General features: G+C 44.8%; 1 protein-coding gene across 1 annotated transcript; it reads right to left on the bottom strand.

The window, feature by feature from the left end:
- Window positions 1–325: 325 nt before the first annotated feature.
- Window positions 326–22724, bottom strand: ASRGL1 (asparaginase and isoaspartyl peptidase 1). Its single transcript, XM_060103651.1, has 7 exons — window positions 22596–22724; window positions 21820–22023; window positions 12268–12410; window positions 11352–11509; window positions 2902–3020; window positions 1982–2092; window positions 326–1575 (listed from the first exon to the last, which is right to left on the bottom strand). Exons 2-7 carry the CDS (start codon window positions 22010–22012, stop codon window positions 1370–1372), a joined length of 930 nt encoding a protein of 309 aa, XP_059959634.1. The 5' UTR covers window positions 22013–22023; window positions 22596–22724; the 3' UTR covers window positions 326–1369.
- Window positions 22725–23706: the final 982 nt, after the last annotated feature.

Consider the following 23706-nt stretch of genomic DNA (forward strand, 5'->3'; position numbering starts at 1 on the left):
GGTCAGGGGACAGGGGCCTGGACTGAGCGACTGTCTCGTGCAATGGACGGCCAACGCGAGAAGCTGGATCCATAAGCCGTGCTGATTCCTGCAATGGTGTTTTGGCTTCTTCCTTAACCCATCCCGAAAAAACTCAATTCCTGTGAAAACTCTCGAGTAGTCTCCATGAGGCAGGCAGTCTTATCACATCCACACACCACACTTATGCTGGAAGCTCTCTTTGAGTTCACCTGTCTGAACTGACAGGCCAAGGGAGCTCGTGTACATTCTGGTCTTTGTCAACAGTGACTCCTAACCACACTGTTATTCTTTCAAAACACATTTTATTAGTGGCACATGGAATTTAAAGTGAAGCGATTTCTTTCCAGAGAGAAGGTAAGCCCTGACAGACTAAAAAACTGAGCAGCAGATATGTCACAGCAAAAATACCATTTCCAGTGTAAAGAGGTTAATAGGAATACTCTCCACCAAGGAAATGCCTTCCTTCACCATGCTGACCACAGTGGACACTTGGTTCAGCTGGGGGGACCCACAGCACTGGACAGTCATGGACGCCACTAAGTCAGGGTCATCTTGACACTGACTGGCCCTTCCCTGTCATAGTAGAGGTGGAGAGGTCACGATCCCCATCGCTCATCATGGGGACCCGGGGGTCTGGGAGGCAGAGGATGGCTGGGGGAAAACACGAGGTGAGCAGGCTCGTGTGTGAGCCTGAGAAAACCCTCAGACTTGGAGGGCGTCCAGAATCTCCATGACGACCCTTCATTAGCAGATTAGAGCCAGGGGTTACCAGAGCGTTCTTTTAAAGCATCTGGAAACACGCCTATGTTAGTAAGTCAGAGAAGATCTGCACTTTCTTAAAAAAATCAGTTTCTCTCTCAGAGATACTTCTACCTAATTTTCTTCTGGCTCAGAACGAGCTCTGCACCGTTCACGTGCAACATTCACCAATCCATTGGCTCTGCTGCCCTGTCTCCCCACCTCGTCCCAGCACTGGGTCCTGCCCCAGAGCGCTGCTCTCCTCCGGGCCCCCCGCACCCTCGTGCCTACAGCCTCTGTCACTGCAGTGGGTCCCCCAATTCCAAAAGGCACTCCCTGCACTGAGGCCGTTTCTGTCCTGTTAAGATCATGCTGTTTCTCTTTCTAACCTCAGATCATGGGGAGTATTCACGAGGAAGGCTCAGCGAGTTTGTCATCTTCACTAGTCTTAGTTGATCCTAACACGGGCATGTCGCACATCGCTTCGGAATCTGTCCCCAACCAAACACTGATCAAGGTAACAAAACGAGTGACAGACTGCAGAATTTTCCATTTCTAGATCTAATTGATTAAGCTAAGTCTTAGCGTCTAGAATACAGCTTCCGGGGGCTTAGGGCAGGGCAGTGATGCTGGCGTCGCCGAGATCAATTCCAGTGTACAGCTTGCCGTCCTTTGCGGCCCCCCAGGGCATGGATGTGGAGGTCCACTTCACCGCCCAGTCTCCTGCTTTGTTGACCAAGATGACACCGCCTACACCTTTGACCTTTGACTTCATATAACCCAACGACGCGTCAGCGGCCTCTTCTAACGTCTTTCCTGAAAACAATGAGAGGTGGAGAAACAACACAAGTTACTGAAAGGAACCTGATGGGAAAATTATTTACAGCATGAAAAACCAAAGCGTCTTAACAAAGATTCTTAGTAAGTGATTTCTATTTCAATGTCTCAAACAAGGACTCTCACCCTACAAGGCCCTCCCTGCGCTGGATGAAGCTGCCTTTTCTCCCACACGCAGGCTCAGAGTCTCTCTACTGCCCCCAGGAGGCAGAAGGCAACCAGTATTCCAAATGCTCTTCTTTCCTGACCCCAACAGAAGGGGGGTTAACCTGAAAGCAACGTCGGCAGCAAACAAGAAAGGGTTTCCCAACCTTCTCCGTCGATGTATACACAGCTCCTGTCCCCTCCCAGTCAGACGTGGACAAAATAACCTTGTTCCACGTACCCTGTTCCACGTGGAAGAGGGTGAGTCTGGCCAGATTCACCTTCAGGATGCTCTCTCCGTGCCCTGTTGTTGAAACGGCTCCAATATCGTTGTCAGCATAACCTCCAGATCCTGTTCGAGGAAGGGAAATGTTTCTAACTGAGCGGCAACCGTCAAGAAATTCACACACATATTACAAGTCTAACGCTACATAAATATTAAACGCCAAGGTGCACTAGTGAGCGCCGTGTGAATAATACCCTGAGATGGGGATGGAGGGCACGTCGGGGGGGGGGCAGGCCTAGCCTTCCCAGAGCAGCGACACCAGGGCAGCCCCTCCTCTGCCCCCAGCACATCCACCCAGCGCGCAGGGTAAGACATATCTACCCCGCCCCTCCCCCCACCCCTGGGAATTAAGATAATGTGCTCCGAGGTTAATGCGAAGAACACTTCGACATGCAATATCTCGTAGTGGTGGTGTGTCGCTCTCATGCCACTCAGATCTAATAACTGCAAAGTTAAAATTCTCAGCTTTCTTAGTTTGCTCATTTGAGCCCATGCCTGGGAAAAGGTTTCGTGTACTTAACCCTTTGGGAATAGTCTGCAGATCCTGAGACGGATTAGACAGAAGACAGAGGCACCGGGGGTGCTGCGGCGACTTCAGGACCCCAACTCCACCTCCCTCCCAAGCCCTCCACGCCCCCTCCCCAAAACACAGCATCTAGGAAACAGGTGCCTGCTGGACACGCCACCTTCTCCACGTGTCCTGGGCAACCCCCTCCAACCCACCGCCACTCCCAGAAATTCTAAAGCTGCCACCAGGAGGAGGAGGAAATGAAGGAAGAAAGAAGTGGGCGTGGGGGTGAAGCGAAGACCAGAGAACGAGGACGAGAGGATGGGGGAGGGCAGGGGCAGGGGCAGTGATCATCCGTCCAGCCCACCTATACACGGCGTGTCCCCGACGCGGCCCAGCATCTTGTTGACGATGCCCCCCGTCGAGGTCGCGTAAGCCACATTTCCTCGGCAGTCCACGGCAACGGCACCCACGGTCCCCAAGTTTCTGCCAAAAAACCAACAAAGAGTGGCTGAAGATGAGACACTCCCACAGGTGACAGGGTAGCTTAATACACTTCTATGTTAATGGCACATGGGACACACTTTGATTCCAGCATTCCCCACTCATGGAAACGGCAAAGAAAGCCTGTTTGCTTTACATTCTACATGTCAGTTAGACTGCTGGACATACTTTTAGCCCGCAGCTCTAAGGGTCCATCCAATCCCAGCACCACCATTTTCTAGCTGGGTGATTGAGTTAAGTTTTATCGTCTCATTTTTCCCATCTATAAAACGGGGATACAAATAATTGAGTGCATCTCAAACTTTCATGTGCATCAGCATCCCTTGGATCCTCAGCACCCCCATCCAGAGACCCCGAGTTGGCAGGTACAGGATGGGACCCAGCATCGTGTACTTCTGACAACCACCTGGGTGACGCTGCTGCTGCCTGTCCGCACACCCCTTTGCCCGTTTCATGGGGCTTGCTATAAAGACGAAATAAGCTGACTTTTTCTCTAACATTTTATTATAAATTTGCAAGTAAAAAAAGTTGAAGCAATTGTATGCTAACAGCCGTATACCCACCACCCCGATTCTATAGTGAACTGTATTTCAGGCACTGTTCTACATGCTGGGACACAGCAGAAAACTAAATGGACCAAGGACCTTCTCCCACGGAGCTTGCATTTGGGGCACAGGGTGACAGAGCAATAAAGAATGTCAGGCTTTACTGAACAGCAATAAACTATAGCCTATAGCTGCACGTGGGACACGTGATGGTGGAGAGGTGCTGCTTTCTAAGGGCCTCTCTGAAGGAGTGAGGGTAAGCCAGGCTGATTGCTGGGGAAGAAATTCCTGAAGCAGGACACGCTTGCCAAGTTCAAGGAACTTCAAGGAGGCCACTGTGGTTGGAGAGAATAAAGCCAGGGAGAGCGTGCAGCAGGGTCAGATGGACGGCCAGCAGGCAGAGCATGAGGCTTTGACAAGTCGGGTGACTCTACATCCTGGTTTCCCAGGACCGTCCTGACTTAGGCCTGTTGTCCCGGCTTACTTAATAGTGCCCCTTTCACTCTCAAAACCAAGCTCCAGTTTGAATCCTGAATCACACGCTCATCCATCCTACTTACAGGCCATTGGAAGGGCGTTTAGTCTGAGTGAGGTGGGAAGACGCTGGAGAGTTTCAACCGAGAAGTGTCACGAGATGAGTTAAGTTTTAAAAATAACCATTCTTACCACCATGCCCATCAGCGGCATGGCTAACATGAAACGGACACGGTATCAAGTATGGGCACAGAGGTGCGGGGACCGCGACCCTCACTCACTGCTGCCGGGCATGTGGACTGGCATGGCCACTTTGGGAGGCCACCCACGGGGTCTCCTAAAACCGACTCAGCCATTTTATCCCCATATTTCTGTCCAACAGAAACGTGGAGGTAAGTTCACCATGAAAGTGTACAGAATGTTCACAGCAGCACTACTTGTAATAACAGCAAACTGCAAATGACAGAAACATCCGCCCAAGTAAATAACTTGTGACACGCTATGCTTCAGTGAAGGTGGACTCCGCTACACACAACAGACAGATCTCAGAAACATAAGAAGAGGCACCCAAAAAAGCACGTACTACACAATCCCACTCAGATAAAGTTCAAAAACAGGCATCACTAGCCCACGGTGCTGGAAGCCGGGCAGGCGGTTTCCTTGTGGGGAGGGCAGTGACGGAGGGGGGTGCGTCGGGCTGTATGCTGATTCCAGGTGTGTCCACCCTGTGAAAGCTCATCCAGGGCTCCATATATGATCTATGCACCCGGAATGTGTGCTATACTTCTACAAAGAGTCATCTTAGGAAAACTGTTCTGGCTATTGTGTGTGGACTGAGGGAGATGAGAGAGGAAACAGAGACCCCTCAAGAGGCTTGAGAGGCAGTGGTTTGTGTCGGGGTGTTTCCAGAGGAGAGGGTGGGGAGGAGGCTGGACCTGGGACATTTTGAAGGCAGAGCTGACAGAATTTGCAGGTGGACCAGATGTGAGAGAGAGAAATATAAGGCAGAAATTGAAAGGATGCAAGAAACATTTATTGAAAGGTAGAAGACTGGGAAGACATTTTTTGCTTTGTGGTGTGTGTGGAGTGGGGTTGGGTAGGGAAACAAGTTTAGTTTTGGACAAAAGCTTGAGGTATCTGTTAGGCAATCACATGGAGAGACTAAATTGGAGCTAGAGATGTAGCCTGGCATTCAAAGGACTAGAAAGAGAAAGCTGGTATCCTATTAGAAGGAAACGGGAACCCTATCTCCTATCACTCACAAAAGCCAACCCAGATAGCTAAGGACCTAAATATAAAACACAGAATTCTTCAAGGAAATCTAGGCAGCTGTATGTCTCAGGGAGGGGATGGCTCCTAAGTTTCTCGTCTTACAAACTACCCAAGAAGAGGGAGAGTACTACTGATCACAGAAAACGTTCAAGTGGCAAAAATACCATAAGCAAAGAAAAAGCAAATAAAAACAACAGATTTGGGAATTTTTTTTAGCAGAGAAGATAGCCTTAAGATTGATAGGAAGGGGACAAAACAACTAAAGAGAAAAAATGATCACAGGACAAAAATAGGCAAATTCCCGGAAAAGAATGACCCACAAACAAATGCAAAGTATCCAAGCTGGCGGTTGTCAGGGAGGAGCAACGGCAGTGACGCGAGCCCCTCCCGCCACATAAGGAAAGAGGGACCCTGTCACTGCCGGTGGCAGCCCCCCAACACGTACAAGGAAGGGGCTGAGGCACAAATACAAAGGCAAGTGGAGGCCCACGTCCATGTAATACTTAGAAATAATAAAGATGCTCTATCCTCTTACCGTGATAAATGTATCTTGAGAAATACTGTAGAGCTATGCCTTTCATTCGACTGAAAGCTGACAAACTACCAGTGATGACAATTTAATCATTCACATGCACATTTGTATCCTTTGTTGATCAGCTGGTGATGGCTGGATGAGTGGGGAAAAAAACCCCACACAGACACATATACAATCTCATAAATTATGATGTATTTATTCCATAAAATTAATTTTCATTGCCTTCATCTCAAGGGGCATTGATCATGTTCTTATGATCGACATTTCCATGTAACATGCATTCTACTGACAATGTCACAAAGAACACAACTTTTCTTTTTTTTTTTTTTTTGCGGTACGTGGGCCTCTCACTGTTGTGGCCTCTCCCGTTGCGGAGCACAGGCTCCGGACGCGCAGGCTCAGCGGCCATGGCTCACGGGCCCAGCCGCTCCGCGGCATGTGGGATCTTCCCGGACCGGGGCACGAACCGGTGTCCCCTGCATCGGCAGGCGGACTCTCAACCACTGCGCCACCAGGGAAGCCCAACACAACTTTTCTTGAGCGATGCAGTTCTGAGGAAGTTTTTAATTAATTGTAACTTGGAGAAGCTTCACTCTGCTGAGGCTGTAGCATTGGAACTATATCTAAACCTCTTAAAGCAAAATACTTAGAGTTGGAAATGAATCCTGATGTTTACCGCGCTCAAGTGTTACATGGGGTTACGTTTGATAAACTGTTATCACAGAAGATTTTACTAAATAGTTTAATTTGATCATTTAAATCACCATCACTTACTATAGTCATTTTTGTCATCTCTTAAGCAGTGTTTAAATCAATGCAGAGTATCTTAAATTCTTTCCAATTTCATTGCTGGTATATTACAAAGAAAATTGAAAATAGCAGTATGTTGTTCAATTTTGTTCAAATCTCTCTACAAATGATACTTATACTTCGATTTTATAATGAACAGAAAAACAGCCTCTAAAGAAACTGGTTTCAGGATCATCTGTACATGAATCTTCTCCTTCAAGTTAGGCAAATATTCTTGTTTCCTTTGTTTCAATTTCCTTATATTTTCTGCGGATGTCATTTTTCTTGCATATTTCCCATGCACTTTTGGCTTTGTTTCTCTAAATTAAAAAAATTTTTTAATCCTTTAAAAAATGTAATAGCCAAACTTAGATATTTTTTTTAAAGCTTCTGCTAAGCTTATCAATGGAGAGGAATAGTTCAGACTAAGTAACTGTAGACAGTGCAAATTCAAAATTAATTTCCCTTTCTCTCAAAGTCCGTGATTTGTTCTTTAAGGAACTCCTGCGATTTTTGCTGAACTCTTCTTATCTAAATTCGATTTCATTACTTCAACAGCATTTAGTTGGAATTCCCGCCACGCCTCTGAGGTCTGTTATAAGGTCAGATGTGAGTCTAATTAAGCTGTTCCACCTTTGGCCACATCGAGTCTCTTGCAGTGGACCCTCTACTGTCTCACAGCATCGTCAGTATTGGTGCAGCTGAGGGCGTGTCTCCTAGAAACAAATTCACGGTGAGCTGGCCGTGTCACACAGAATACTTCTGGACTCTTGGCCAAAGTTCGTGCTTACATACCTTTTATTTACCTACCATGTTAGCTCCATTATCACGGGCTTCCCTTTTAACTGTTAGTTTTTCAACATGTTTTCTGATCATGGTACACTCTAGTTGAACTGAGTTTTTTAAACTTCATGTATGATTTCATGTCTTGCTGTATTACCCATTAAACTAACCTATTTGAATTCTCTCTCCTAGATACTTATCATTAGGTTTTTTTCCTAATTACGTTTTGGCATTTTATCAAAGCTTGAAATAATTTTTATTAACCCTAGAAATTTCCCATTGTTTTCCGTAAACATTGTGTTGATGGGGTCATGGAAAGTACCATTACACTTGTCCAAATATTATTATTCTTTCAAGAACATTACATCTATGTTTTCTACCTTTGTCTTTTCTGGTTATCAACTGTCTTGTTTATTCAGCCTTTTCCCAGCGCTTCTAATAATTGCACGTGTCCTTTTTTGGTGTATGATTACATCAAATTGCTTTATGATGAGCAATTAAATCTTCCTTTAGTAAAGAACATGAAGTTGTCGGGATTTCATCTGAATTGTTCAAGTTGTGGATTTGGTGAGAATACTATTCCTACTAATTTTCATTGTTTTGATAAGTAATTAAATCTTCATTGAACAAAAATCTGTAATGTTTTCTTTGTGAATTTTATGTGGGTCATCCTGGAAGAAGACTGCTTACTTTTTTTTTTCTTTAATTTTTATTCATTTATTTATTTTTTGGCTGCATTGGGTCTTTGTTGCTGCTCGTGGGCTTTCTTAGTTGCAGCGAGCAGGGCTTCTCTTCATTTCGGTGCGCAGGCTTCTCATTGTGGTGGCTTCTCTTGGTCTGGAGCACAGGCTCTAGGCGCATGGGCTTTAGTAATTGTGGCGTGTCGGTTCAGCAGGTGTGGCTCGCGGGCTCTGAGCTCAGGCTCAGTAGTTGTGGCGCACGGGCTTAGTTGCTCTGCGGCATGTGGGATCTTCCCGGACCAGGGATCGAACCTGTGTCCCCTTCATTGGCAGGTGGATTCTTAACCACTGAGCCACCAGGGAAGTCTAAGAGTGCTTACTTTTAAAGCAGACTGTTTCTTTGAAGATATTTTACTTCTTTTTTTCCTTTTAGCTTTTTTTTCTTTTGTGAATTCCACTTTAGTATTCTTTTTCTATCAAAATTTTGACTTGTACACATTTTCAGTAATCTAGGAATTAGAAAGTGAAATGTAACTATACTGAGAGTGTACAAAATTAGAATATATTTTCATCAAAATTAAGGGCAAATCCCCCAAAAAAGAATAAAAGTAATTTGCAGATATAATTTCAAAAGTTAGTTTTTTCCTAAAATTTACAAACTTATTAATATTAAAGTCTAAACATCAACTATAATTAATGAATATAACATTTTAAATAAAAATTACTTAAAAGTTAAAAATTTCAACATTAAAAAAATTTAACTCAATCTTAAGTATTTTTATAAGAATAAAACCATACATAAGTCTAATATTCAGTGTCCATTTAGTTGCCAACATAAAGAATTGGTTCCTCATGCAGGTTCTGTCTAGACCTGTGATGTCCAATACAGCAGCCACTGTCTGCACGTGGCTACTGAGCACTGGAAATGCAGGCAGTCTACAGTGAGACAAGCTGTCAGTGTAAAATACATGGCAGATTTGGAAGGTCTAGCATGAAAAGATGTAAAATATCTCATAAATAAATTCTTACATTGATTACATGTTGAAATGATAATATTGGGGGTATATTGGGTTAAATATATTATTAATTTCACTCATTTCTTTTTACTTTTTTTTAATGTGGCTACTAGAAAATGTTAAATTACATATATGGCTCTCAGATTTCTATTGGACAGTGCTGGTCTAGACCTACACATCTACAAATTTAAGAGTAACAGGAATCAGCCCTCACGTGCAAGTCTTGCAGATATCATACTAATTCATGAATAACTCCAGAACCACAAACTGAAACATGGAGAAAGAAAAAGGACACTGTGCCCTACTGGGTAACAACCCTTGATTATGCAAGCATTTGTTTGACAAATTATTGTCTTTTTCTCTCACCTAAGTCCTTCTGCTGTTCAAGTCTTCCCCACACTCCAAAACAGGGTCTCTTTCTGATGTCAGCAGTGGCATATCCCACAAATCTTTTGACTCAGGTGGTCTTTACTTCCAAGACATAGAGCAAGAGATGCAGAGAAGCACTTCCCTGGGGGCTGAATGATATTTGTCACAAGAGCGGATGATGAAGGCTATGGGGAATGCTGTGTCACTGCTGAGTGACAGAGATATCCCATGGATCTGCAATAAACCAACTGCTTTGTGTAACTGTGATATGAGGGTCCTCTAAAGTGCAGGGCCCAGGGCAGGAGCCCCTCTTGCTTATATCGAAGAGCAGTACTGGTTGGTGGAGATGTGTGTTGTTGCAGAATTTTTGGAAAGTGATGTGGCAACATCTATTAAAATGTACATGAACCACCGATAAAGCAACGCCATTCCTGTGACTTTAGTCTATAGACACAATAGCACACTCAGTAAAGATGATCAATAGCTACCAACATATGGCCAATCTTGTAAAACAGATTCCTAACCTGGGGACACACTAGAATTACCTGGGGAACTTTTTTCTAATGGACTTGCCTGGCCTCTCCACCTCAGCTCTACTCAATTAGATTTTTTTTTTTGGCCATGCCATGCATCATGCGGGATCTTAGTTCCTCAACCAGGGATCAAACCCACGCCCCCTGCAGTGGAAGCCTGGAGTCTTAACTTTTCTCCAACTTTCTCTGCCTAGATAACTTCCCATGAGGGAAGTCCCTAAATTAGATTCTTTAGGGAAGGGGCTCAGACATGTAGATTTTTTTTTTTTTTTTTTGGCGGTACGGGGGCCTCTCACTGTTGTGGCCTCTCCCGTTGCGGAGCACAGGCTCCGGACGCGCAGGCTCAGCAGCCATGGCTCACAGGCCCAGCCACTCTGCGGCATGTGGGATCTTCCCGGACCGGGGCACGAACCCGCGTCCCCTGCATCAGCAGGCTGACTCTCAACCACTGCGCCACCAGGGAAGCCCCCAGACATGTAGATTTTGAAAAAGCTCCCTAAGTGATACTAAAGTACACCTCTGGTTTAACATTACAAATCTAAAGGGGTATGTGGAGTTAATGGATTATATTCCATTATAAACCTCCAGGCCACATTCAAATTTTATTTTTCAAATTTTTCTTTAAATTAAGGTCCTTTTATTTGGTATTTTTGAATTGGTAACACAGAAAACCATAATTCAGAACACATGATTAATTCACTTATAAGGGCTGTACTGATTTCTCTGCACTGTGAAAGGGTGCCTAAATAAGTTCATAGGGTGGTCTACATCACAGAGAACCTGTGCAGTGTACCGAAGATAACAAACTGATCAAGAAGTATGCAGGTAATTAATACCTTAACACACGGCATTCATCTATTAAATCATGTTGGAGAAGGAACTCTTAGCTGAATTTGAGTTACTATTCATAGCAGTAATAAATGAGGTTAAATTTCAGAGTCAAAAGAGCAGTTTTTCCATTACTTAGTGTGAACTATTTTGTACAAAAACTCAAACTACCAAGTGATATTTGACTTTTGTGTGTGTGTGTGGTATGCAGGCCTCTCACTGTTGTGGCCTCTCCTGTTGCGGAGCACAGGCTCCGGACGCGCAGGCTCAGCGGCCATGGCTCATGGGCCCAGCCACTCCGCGGCACGTGGGATCTTCCCGGACCGGGGCACGAACCCTTGTCCCCTGCATCGGCAGGCAGACTCTCAATCACTGCGCCACCAGGGAAGCCCAATATTTATCTTATTTAAGAAACATGGATAACCAGACATGAGTCAAACTTTCACATTTGAATAAGTCGCAAAAATGTGAGCCACAGATGATACTTACTTTTGATAGTCTGATTTCTGAGCACCTTTCTCATGCTTTTCGTTTTCTAGACGTTTTTTGTTTCTTTCTGTAACCAGCTGTTCTCCAGGAATTGTTGGAATCCCACTGGCTGCTGCAAATTTTGCTGCACCTTGGTCAGTCAGAAAGCAATGAGGTGTCTTGAGGCAGAAAGAAATGGGAAAATAGTTAGTTTTGTGAAAAAGTTAAAATCTTTTCAACTGTTCCTACTGTGTGGAAATAATTATTCTCTCTGGGTACAAAGCCTCAAAAATGCAAATTTCACTGGCTTGCTTTTCTGAATGTTGAAAAAAGCCTAGCTCTCTGAGTTTTTGTATTTTCAGAAAAACCCAGATGATGGAATATTACTAGGAATTCAACTTACATATGATCTTAAATTTAGAGAATTTAATCCATTTTTATTTCATACATGTTATTTATTGATCTACATATTTATGTATGTAGGTAAATATTTATTTGCTGTACCGCACAGCTCGCAGGATCTTAGTTTCCCAACCAGGGATCAAACCTGGGCCCCCTGTAGTGGAAGCGTGGAGTCCTAACCACTGGATCACCAGGGAATTCCCCCATATATGCTATTTAAACAGTTGGTCTGTTCAGTGTGTATGTGTTGTGTTACATGTGTTGAAAGCAGGCTGAAGAAAATACAGGAAGATAACATGAAAACATTAAGATAATGTGAAATGTAATCACTGGTTAAGTGGTCATGAGTCAAATTACATCAACAGAGTCAGAATCTTGGTTTCCTCGAGAAACTTAAATAACATTGTTTTTGTTCTTTCATACAATTTCAGGAGAACAGTGATCTCAAGTATTTCCCTACAAGTCAGAACCCTTTTAGTCACTGAAGTGCAGCAGTGACAATTCCTTAGGAAAAGGGTGCTTTAGTCCCACATACCTTTTCCATAACAAGCCGTGCAATTTTAATGGGATTTGCGACACAGCGGATAGCAGACACCGCTCCTGCAGACAGGTCTTTCCCATTCATGATACTTGCATCCATTTCAACTTCACCATTTTCGTTCAAGACCGATCCACAACCTAAAATCAAAAAGAAGCCAAAAAGCAAGAATTAAGAATTTAGAAATGGCCTCAGAGTTTCCCCTAAGCTGCCTACTTTAATTCATCCTCTACTCCATTGTCAAAGGAACGTTTTTAAAAACACAAATCTGACTTGATACCCCATGACCTACACAATAAACGGTATGAAGCCCTTCCTGATCTGGCCTCTGACTTACTTTTCTAGCTTCATCTCTTCTCCTTGGCAACATTTTACTGAAATATTAGGTTTCCCTGAATGTACCATTAGCTCTCATTACTCTGTTCTCTTTACCACTAGCAACTTTTCTCCAACTTTCTCTGCCTAGATAACACTTGTAAGCCCAGCTATTCTTAAACTCTATGTGACTCAGTTTCCTCAGAGGGATAAGAACAAAGCTCAAAAATATTTAAAGGAGTATAAAAATATCCAGCAACTAACAAGTGTTTGGTATCTAATAAGAAATTAACAGGCTCACAAAGAAACAGGAAAATATGACACATAATGAGGAGGAACAACAACAAAAAAATCAATTAATAGCAACAGACTCAGAAATGACATAAATGATAGAATTATTAGACAAAAATGTTAAAACGGCTGTCATACGTACCAGAACATGGAAGAAAATATGAAAAGGACCCAGAGAGAACATCTAGAGACGAAAAAAGAAGTCTGAAATGAAAAATAACTGGATAGGATTAACACCAAATTAGACACTGCACAAAAGATGAATGAACTTGAAGACACAGTAAACAAAAAGACTGAAAAAAAATTGAACAGAGTTTATCACTGAGCTCAGGGACAGTTTCAAGTGGCCCAGTATATGTGTAATTGGAGTCCCCAAAAGGAGAGGTGAGATAGAGGGACAAAAAAATTTAAGGAAATGATGAATTTTCAAATTTGGTGAATACTATAAATTCACAGATCCGAAAGCACAACAAACTCCAAGGAAAAGAAACATGAACAAAACTACACTCAGGCACATCATGATCAAACAGCTTAGTGCTAATGAGAAAGAGAAAATCTTAAAAGCAGCCAGAGAAAGACACATTAGGTACAGAGGAAAAAAGAAAAACGATATGTCAGAAACAATGCAAACCAGAAGACAGAGGAGCAAGATCTTTGAAGCCCTCAAAGAAAAAAAAAACTGTCAAGTTGGAATTCTACACCCAGTAAAAACATCTTTCAAAAACCCAAAACAGGGCTTCCCTGGTGGCGCAGTGGTTGAGAGTCCGCCTGCCGATGCAGGGGACACGGGTTCGTGCCCCGGTCCGGGAGGATCCCACGTGCCGCGGAGCGGCTGGGCCCGTGAGCCATGGCCGCTGAGCCTGCGCGTCCAGAGCCTGTGCTCCGCAACGGGAGAGGCCACAACAGTGAGAGGCCCGCGTACCGCAAAAAAAAAAAAAAAAAAAAAAAAACCAAACAAAGACGTTTATAGACATAACAAAAGTTAAAAAAAAGTCATCAATAGCAGATATGCAATATAAGAAATGTTAAAGGAAGTCTTTCAGGCAGAAGGAAAATGATAGCAAAGAGCCATCAGGATTCCCCCAAAGAATGAACACTGGATATGGCTAATATGTGGATAAACAGAAATACCTTTTCCCTTTATTTTTACAATATCTTTAAAATATAACTGTTTAAAGGAAAAATAATAACAATGCATTAGGCAACTTATACACATAAGTAAAACATATGACAACAGTAGTACAAAGGCTAGGAAAGGGGAGACAGGTGTATGCTGTAAAAGGTTCTTATAGTATGCACGAAGTGTGATATTACTTAAGGTAGACTGTGACAAGTGAGAGATATACTATAAACCCTAAAACAACCTTTAAAAAAAGAAGTCAAGCTACTAGGCCAACAAAGGAGATAACATGGAATTATGAACATTCAATTATTCCAAAAGAAGGCAGAAAAAAGCAGAAAAACAGGAAATGGAACAATGAATAGATTGGACAAATAGAAAACAAACAGCAAGATTACAAATTTATGCCTAACCATATCAATGATCACATTAAATGTAAATGGTCTAAACACCCCCAATAAAAAGCAGAGATTGTCAGGACTTCCCTGGTGGTCCAGTGGTAAAGAATCCGCCTTACAACGCAGGGGATGCGGTTCGATCCCTGGTCAGGGAACTAAGATCCCCGAGAAGAGAAAACCCACACGCCACAACTAGAGAGAAGCCTGCACACAATGATGAGCCCGTGTGCTGCAACGAAAGATCCTGCATGCCTCAGTGAAGATCCTGAGTGCCACAGCTAAGACCTGATGCAGCCAAAAATAAAAAACAAAATAAATAAAAATAAATAAATAAATCTTAAAAAAAGCAGAGACTGTCAAATTGTACAAAAAGATAGGACACAATTACATGCTGCCAATAAAAAAAAATCTACTTTAAATATAAAGATGCAAATAGGTTAAAAGTAAAAATGGACAAATTATAGCATGCCAAAATGAATCAAATGAAAACTGGAGGCAAAGTGTACTTCACAATAAGGAACGTTAAATAATAATAAGGACATTAAGTAATGATATAGGGGTCAGTTCACCAAGAAGACAACAATCTATATGCTAAACAACAGTTTCGAAATACATGAAGCAAACACTGACAGAACTCAAAGGAGAGATAGACGAATCCAGTTACAATTAAAGACTTCAATACTCCTCTCTCATTAATCAGAAATGGACAATCAAGATACAGAAGGTATGAACATTACCAGTGAACTTGACCTTACTGAGATTTATAGATTTTTCCATCCAACAACAGCAGAGTACATATATATATATATATATATATATATATATATATATATATATATATATATTTATTTATTTATTTTTGCGGTACATGGGCCTCTCACTGCTGTGGCCTCTCCCGTTGCGGAGCGCAGGCTCCGGACGCGCAGGCCCAGCGGCCACGGCTCATGGGCCCAGCCACTCTGTGGCATGTGGGATCTTCCTGGACCGGGGCACGAACCCGTGTACCCTGCATCGGCAGGTGGACTCTCAACCACTGCGCCACCAGGGAAGCCCAAGTACATATTCTTTTTAAGTGCAAATGGCCAAGGTAGAACACATTCTGAGCCAAAAACCAAACCTTACGAAGTTTAAAAGAATGCAAATCACACAAAGTATGTCCTCTGATCATAACAGAATTAAACTAAAAATCATTAACAGAGAGATATTTAGAAAATCCACAAATATTTGGAAATTAAGCATCACACTTCTAAATAACCCATGATTCAGTGAGGAAGTCACAAGGAAAATTAGAACACATTTTGAACAGAATGAAAATTAAGACAACCTGTAAAAACATGTAAAAATCAAAGCAGTGCTAGAGTAAAATTTTAAACATTAAATGCTTGTATTAGAAAAGAATAGTCTCAAGTTAATGATCTAACAGGAAAAGAACAGTAAATTATTTCCAAAGCAAGCTGAATGAATAAAGGAAACAATAAAGATAAATCAATGAAATTCAGAACAGAAAAAGAGCAAAAGAAAAAACAGAAAATGGGACTTCCCTGGTGGCACAGTGGTTAAGAATCCGCCTGCCAATGCAGAGGACATGGGTTCGATCCCTGGTCCAGGAAGATCCCACATACCGCGGAGCAACTAAGCCCATGTACCACAGCTACTGAGCCTGTGCTCTAGAGTCTGTGAGCCACAACTACTGAGCCCGTGTGCTGCAACTACTGAAGCCCAAGCGCCTAGGGCCCATGCTCTGCAACGAGAAGCCACTGCAACAAAAAGCCTGCGTACCGCAACGAAGAGTAGCCCCTGCTTGCTGCAACTAGAGAAAGCCCACACAGCAACAAAGACCCAACACAGCTGCAAACAAACAAATAAATAAATAAGAAAAGAAAAAAACAGAAAAATTCACCAAATTCACCCCCCAAAACTAAAACTAGTTCTTTGAAAAGAACAATAAACTTGATAAACTCTAGACTAACAAAGAAAAAAAAGACACATTACAAAAATCAGGAATGAAAGAGGGGACCTCTCTACAGACCATACAGACATCAAAAGCATAACACAGAAATGTTGCAAATTCAGCAACTTAAACCAAATAGAAACATTTCTTGAAGGACAACTGACAAAACTCACTCAAAGAAGAAATAGATAACCTGAATAGTGCCATGCCTATTAAAGAATTTCATTTCTTAAAAACTTTCCATCAAAACAAACAAAAAACCTATCTACCAAATATTTACAAAGAAATAATAGCAACCTTATACAAACTTCGAGAAAAACAGAACAGGAGGGAACACTTTCCAATTCATCATATGAAGCCAGCATCACCTTCATTTCAGAACCAGACAGATGTTATAAGAAAATAAAACTATAGACCAGCATCTCTCATGAACACTGATGCAAAATCCTCAAGAAAACACCATCGAATCAAACCCAGCATTTACATGTGTAAAAAATAACATGTCAGGGCTTCCCTGGTGGCGCAGTGGTTGAGAGTCCGCCTGCCGATGCAGGGGACACGGGTTCGTGCCCCGAGCCGGGAAGATCCCACATGCCGCGGAGAGGCTGGGCCCGTGAGCCATGGCCGCTGAGCCTGTGCGTCCGGAGCCTGTGCCCCGCAACGGGAGAGGCCACAACAGTGAGAGGCCCGCGTACCGCAAAAAAATAAATAAAATAAAAATAACATGTCACAACAAAGTGGTGTTAATCCCAGAGAAAACCTGGTTCAAAATCCAATCAATCAATATTCACCATATCAACAGACAAAAGAAAAACCACATAGTCACCTCAATAGATGCAGCAAAAGGATTTGATAAAATTCAACATCCACAGATGATTTAAAATCTCAAAAAACTAAGAATAAGGGAACTTCTCAACCTGGTAAAGGGTACTTATAAAACCCTACCACCAACATCGTGCTTAACGGTGAAGGACAGTGCCTTCCCCCTAAGACTGGGAAAAATGCAAGAATTTCTGCTCTAACCACTCCTATTCAACATAATATTGGATGGCCCAGGCAATGTTAGAAAAGAAAGAAAAGGCATAAAGTTTGGAAAAGAAGAAATAAAATGTTCTCTATTTGCAGCTGACTTTACTAGAAGTTACAGTAAGCAAGACAGTGTGGTGTTGGTGAAAGAATTTGAAAAATCGATCAATGGAACAGAATAGAAAGTCCAAAACAGATCCACACAAATATATAAACTGATCTTTGACAAAGGAGGTGTGATACTTTGATTTATCATAAATACATATTTTGGTCTTCGTCCAGGTACCTGGTTCACAGCTGCCAAACCCTTTGGAATTTCCTAAGGGATCAGAACAATGGGAGCATCTTTTGTTATATTTGGTTTTTTGCCCTCAGTTCCTGAAACCACTTCAGATCCATACAGGTGAACTGGGTGTCCTGTTATTCATAACAAGCAGTTTTCAACCAAAACCAAATTTATGTTAATGAGGTAACTTTTGAAAACCCCCTAAAGGTGGGGGGCTAGTTGCCAGCGGAACCAACCAGGATTGAAGGGCTGGAACTTTTAGTCCCACCCCCTGATTTCTGGGGAGGGGAGGACTGGAGATTGAATCAATCACCAACTGCCAAGGATTTAATCGATAACGCCTATGTAATGAAGCCAAATTTTGTGTTAAGTGTTGATGAGCACAGAACAGAGGCAAGGGGACAGAACAGTTACTAAATATCTGATGACTAATTGGTTAAGATTTCCTGAAATTCTTTTCTCTGACAGATGTCAGGTAGGTGGTGTAATTCCCTAGAAGCGTTTTAATCCCTAGATCTTAGGTTTTCTACTTCAAAATAAAGAGGAAATGAGTGTCTTCCAGCAAGTTACTTAAACTTTTTGTGCCTTAGTTTTCTCATCTGAGAAATGAGCCTAATAATAATTACACCTAACTCATAGGACTATGGTGCAGATTAAATGAGTTAACCACGCAAGTTTCTTAGACCACTGTTTGGTACATAGTAGACACTCATGGTAGCTATGATGATTATTACTCTAAAAAAGGACTGATTTGAGTGAAAGAAGCCAAACACAAAAGAATACACTCTTTGTGATTGCATTTATATGAAATTCTAGAGAATGCAAATTTATGACAAAAGCAGATCAGTGGATGCCTGGTGCTGGGGCCGGGAGGGGGGGATTAACTGCAAAGTGGCAGGAAGGAATGTTTGGGGGTGACGGAAATTTTAACACCTTGGTTGTAGTGTGGTTACACAGGTATGTACATTTTTCAAAACTTAAAATGGGTACAGTTTATGGTATGCAGTAAAGAAAGGGCACGTGTGGGACTGGGGATCAGAGTAGCAAGCTGCCTTTGAGAAGGCAAAAGCACTAGTGAAGCAGATTAAAGCTCTGGGCGTCTCCCAAGCAGGGCTACCATTTGAGTTAGATGTGTCTGTGACTCTGGTAGGTATAGGGCAGGCACTGTGGCAGAGAAAACAGAAGGGGAGAGTGCTCCTGGGATTTTGGTCTCAGCTCTGGAAGGGGGCAGGAACCCCACGTACTGCCCCTAGAGCAACAACACCTAGCAGTGGTGTACACAGAGCTCCAGGTGGAGCCTCTCAGGAAGGATGAACTGCAGCAGCCAGCGGGCTGAACTCAGAGCCCTTTGGCTGGTTGTTACTCCTGGTCCCTGGCCGCTAACCCCTTGCACTGACAGCTGGGCTGTTCTAAAGAGATTAACCCTATGGCTCTGAAAACAGGAAGTTGAAGGGTGGATGATTAACGAGTGGGCCTTTGTGGGGTCAGGATGTGTGGAGGTGACATTTGGGTTTGCCTGCAAGAGACTGAGGCAATCCTCACTGTCTTCCATGTCCTGGCTCATAAGGCACTGACACCCCCTGGCAATCAGGAAGATGATGCCCTAGCTTGGGTTCAATCCCTAGCAACTGACCCTTCAGTAGATACAGCAGATTGGATGCATGGAAAGAGTGGCCACCACAGAGCTCGGGTGGGGCGGCATATTGCCAAAGATGTCGGGTTGCCCTTGAAATACAGTGACTTGGTTAATGCAATAACAGCATGTCCTGTGTGTTGTAAACAATGCCCATGGCAACTGCCAAAGGAGTCTGAGGCCACCCACCAGAGTTCCTAACTGGTAAGGGATTGGCAAACTGACTATACTGGCCTCCTCCCTCTGAGACAGGGTTCTAACATCCCCTGGTTTGTGTGGACTCCACATCTGGCTTAACCCAAGCTTTCCCCTGTCCCCATGCAAACCAGGCCGCCACTGTTAGGGGATTAGAGAAGCTAAGTACCGTGTAGGGGTACCCTCATCAAATAGATAGTGACTGGGGTCACATTTCAAAGACTGTGGATTGTGATATGCAAGACTGGGCAAAAGAACATGGCACCGAATGGAGGTTCTATCTCCTCTATAACCCACAAGCAGCAGGGCTGAGAGAAAGGAAAAATGGAATATTAAAGCAGTACCTTAAATTACTAACAGATAAAGCCACTGTGGCTGGGGGTACTGAAGTACTGTCCAAGGCTTTCATACATCTGAATGGTCATCGAGTAGGGCTGTTGCCCCATATCCCAGACTGGGGACCCCTACGGAAGCACCGATACCAAAAAAGTATGTCAGGAAACAGCCGCTGCCCTGACTTTCACCGTGGATCAACGTGCTACGGTGCTGAGAACACCAAACTGCATCACACCTGGGAAAGGAGATTATCTCCTGGAATTTGCACTGGGACACTCTAACAGGATGGGTGAGGGGAACTACTCAATCTCCACTGGGTTCCTGTTGGCCTGCCCCAAGCTGGGCCCGTTGAAATGCATTATACCTGGAATGGGATGCACACCACTGGAAAAGAGGAGAAGGTGAGGGTTCTGGTCTCATGTATCCTGCCACCAGTCCATCTCCTCAAGCCTGACAGCACTACCTCCCCTGGCTAACATGTATGGTATATAAAACCAGGTCAAATTCCTAAGGCTGCTGACTTCCCTCTCCTCAAGGCCAGGTGGCCATGTTCTGTTTCCCACTGGAATGACCTTTTGGCTGCTGTCTTTGAGCCCTCCATGGGCCTGGAGAGCACATGACAGCCCACACAGAGCCTCCTACTAAATGCACTCACCAAGCCTTGAATGACAACCAACAAAGCCTGTTCTTCCAGCACACTGACATGTCTCTAAGGAGACAAGCTCTCCTCTAAAACAGAAAGGCCTTGGCCATTATTACTGCCTTGCAAAGAGGCACCTAAGCCATTATATCCAAACAGGATGCTGTGTGCTCATACCCGATGAGTCTGTTAAAGTGTTGCCTTCATTAAATCACAGGACACAAGTGAATGCTCTGAGTGATCTGGCTCCCAGCCTAGGGGACTTAGTAACAATGGTCTGAATCATGAGGCTCTCAGTGGAGAAAGGTATCTGTGATCTGGGGAATTATTGTCTTAACCCGTGTTTTCTTCTGTATGTGCCCGATGCTGTGGCATCTGCCTCCAATGCAGCCAGACAGCCGCCAAATGAGCCACCCGTTATTGCCCGCTCAGGGCACACTGTGGAAGAGAAAGTGTGTGAGATTGTAAGAGCCGGTCGCGAGGGGTGGAGTGCTGGGGCAATCGGAGTCCCCTCACCCCTTCCGCTTTCCTCGGAGTGTGCTCTCCGCTTGTCTTCTTGCACCAGAAGCTGCCCAGGACACAGCCTTGAGATGTGGTGTTGAGACCATCTGGATGGTATATGTGACTGAGCCCAGATAAGGCTACGATATAAACTTTTAAGATTCTGGTTAGCATGGACAGAGGTCTACTTATCCTGCAAGGCAAGCCTCTTGTGTAAGTTCCCACGCTTATTAAACCTGCCACCTACCAATCTGGAGAGGTCTGCCTTTTCCCGTGGTCTCTCCCTGCCCTCCCTGTATGGGGGACCGATTCAAATTATACCCTGAAGCTCCCAAGGTTGCCACCCAACAGTAGTCTACCCTCTTCCCCCACAAAAAGATGTAATAAAAAAAGCCTCTTGGGGCTTCCCTGGTGGTGCAGTGGTTGAGAGTCCGCCCGCCGATGCAGGGGACATGGGTTCGTGCCCCGGTCCGGGAAGATCCCACATGCCGCGGAGCCATGGCCGCTGAGCCTGCGCATCCGGAGCCTGTGCTCCGCAATGGGAGAGGCCACAACAGTGAGAGGTCCGCGTACCGCAAAAAAAACAAAAAACCAAAAAACCAAAAAAACAAAAAAAACCCCTCTTGGTATGTGAATTCTAGAAAGCAGATTAAAGAAAAAAGGGGGAATAATGAATTTTAAAATTCTTTAGAGCAACTTGGTCAACAGGCAAAGAGAGAAAAACTAAACCTTTTCAGCATATTAGATTTTACCATAAAGCTGAAGAGATTCATTGACACTTTAGAGAGGTTCTATTTATCTTGGGGTAGAAGCTTAACCCGGTTTGGCATCAGTTACCAGTTGCAGTGCAAATTTACCTGCGTTGAACTCAGGATCATCTTCCAGGACGGTCACGGCTCCTTCCACAGCGTCAACTGCGCTCCCTCCCTCCTTGAGGATGTTGTAACCCACGGTGGCGGCTTTGACGATGCCCTGGAGCACCCGCTCCTTGCGGTCCTTGGAGATATTGCTGCCTCCGCCACCGTGGACCACGACGACGGCGGGGTTCATGGAGACGGATTCTAGGGATCAGGAAGACGAAAGCGTCTTTTCAAGCGGGTCCAAGAAAACCGCACTGGGGCTTAAGTCTCCCGTCGGGGACAAGGTCCAATTTCTACGCAGGGAGGGGAAAGCCCTCAGAGTTTACAGCCTCGGGCAAATTCCTGAGACCCAGGGAGTACGGAGGACAGAAGCGGCTGGGTTTGAACGTTGCAAGAAAAGCCCAGAGCGCCCGCCCCCGGCCCGGGGCACCTGCCAACTTCGCGGGGGCGGTGGGATGCTCTGCGCCCCAGAGCCAGCGCACCCTCCTCGCCCACTGACATCGGGCTTCCGTTTCCCCGGGTAACCCGGTTCCTGTCCCGTGCTGGGCCCCCGGCCGGGATGGCATCTGGGGTCGCAGCTCCAGCCTTCCTCCCCGGCCCCACGTCGGGCCTCGGTTTCCCTGGGACTTGTCCCCGGCTCCCACCCCCGCCGCGGGGCCAGGGGCGGCCTGAGGGCTGGATCTCGCCAGTGCCCTCCCGCCTCCAGCCCCCGGCACCGGGGAGTGTGCCTTTCGGGGTCTCGGGTGGCGACTCCCTCAGGGCCGTCGACTTACCGAGGACGCCGCAGGAGGCGGACGCCGGGGCTTCGGGCTTGGCCGAACCGCCCGGTCGGCCTCGGAACCTGCACAGTCCACTCTCTCCAGTCGAAGACGCTCTGGAAACGGCTGTGCTCGCAACCTCTCTGCCGGCAACGGCTCTGCGCCTGTGCACGAGGGCGGGGCAGCGCGCCGCGGAGAATTACCGTAAAGCTCCAACGCGCCGCCGCGGCGCAACCCCGCTGCCGGCCTCGCCACTGCAGATCCGACTCTCGCTGCCCGGCTCCTAGGACAGGTGCTATGCTGGCCTTCTGTGCACGCGAGCTTCCTAGTGGGATGCGGGGAACTCCTCCTCCTCCTCACGAGGCGGAGGGGTGGTGTTGATGGCGACATACAAGAAGTGATGTGCCGCGGTTTTGTAATTGAAAACTGAAAAGCACCGCTGCACGCACTGAAGTCCTTCCTCTGCCCGAGATGTTTCGCAGACTTGCTAGTTATTCTCTTCCTTTTAATTGTGTCTCCCCGTAACGTTTGGTAAAGAACAGAAAGATAACCTCTGTAATTGGTCTGTATGTGCCCGATGCTGTGGCATCTGCTCTTGCCTGGGGTGCACTGAAGAGTCTGAAAACCCCTCCTCTGAGCCTCAGGATCTCAGCTCTAAATTCCTTCAACCACAAGTGACCTAATTTTTTGGTGACACTTTTCCTCCTCCCTGCCCCAGAACCTGAAAGGCTCTGACCCCCCCTAGATGATTGATTGTATTCCCCCGGAGCTGCCCTAGATTACTGTTACCATAGTGACCTTCAAATAGAAGTTTGCACTTCTACCCAGTAAAACAACTGCAAGATACTAGATTAGTGACATGAACCAAAGGGTACATTATTCTGTTATGTAAAATAGCGGCAAAAACTCACGGGGCCTGAAGCTTTGAATTAGAAGAAGTAAGCAGCGGGCATTGTGCAGAGAGAACTCAGTCCTTTTTTAAGTCCTGCCTTTTCTCCCAGACCACAGAGATGCGGGCCAGAAGGCATCAGCAACCAAAGTTATCTTACTGACTTTCTGACCACTCTGACTAACATAGCCCCACATCTGGCAATTGCTATTTATAAAATTTCCCCTAGACAGCTAT

The sequence above is a fragment of the Mesoplodon densirostris genome, chromosome 7 (assembly GCF_025265405.1).
Source record: "Mesoplodon densirostris isolate mMesDen1 chromosome 7, mMesDen1 primary haplotype, whole genome shotgun sequence".
In the NCBI taxonomy this organism is placed as follows: Eukaryota; Metazoa; Chordata; class Mammalia; order Artiodactyla; family Ziphiidae; genus Mesoplodon; species Mesoplodon densirostris.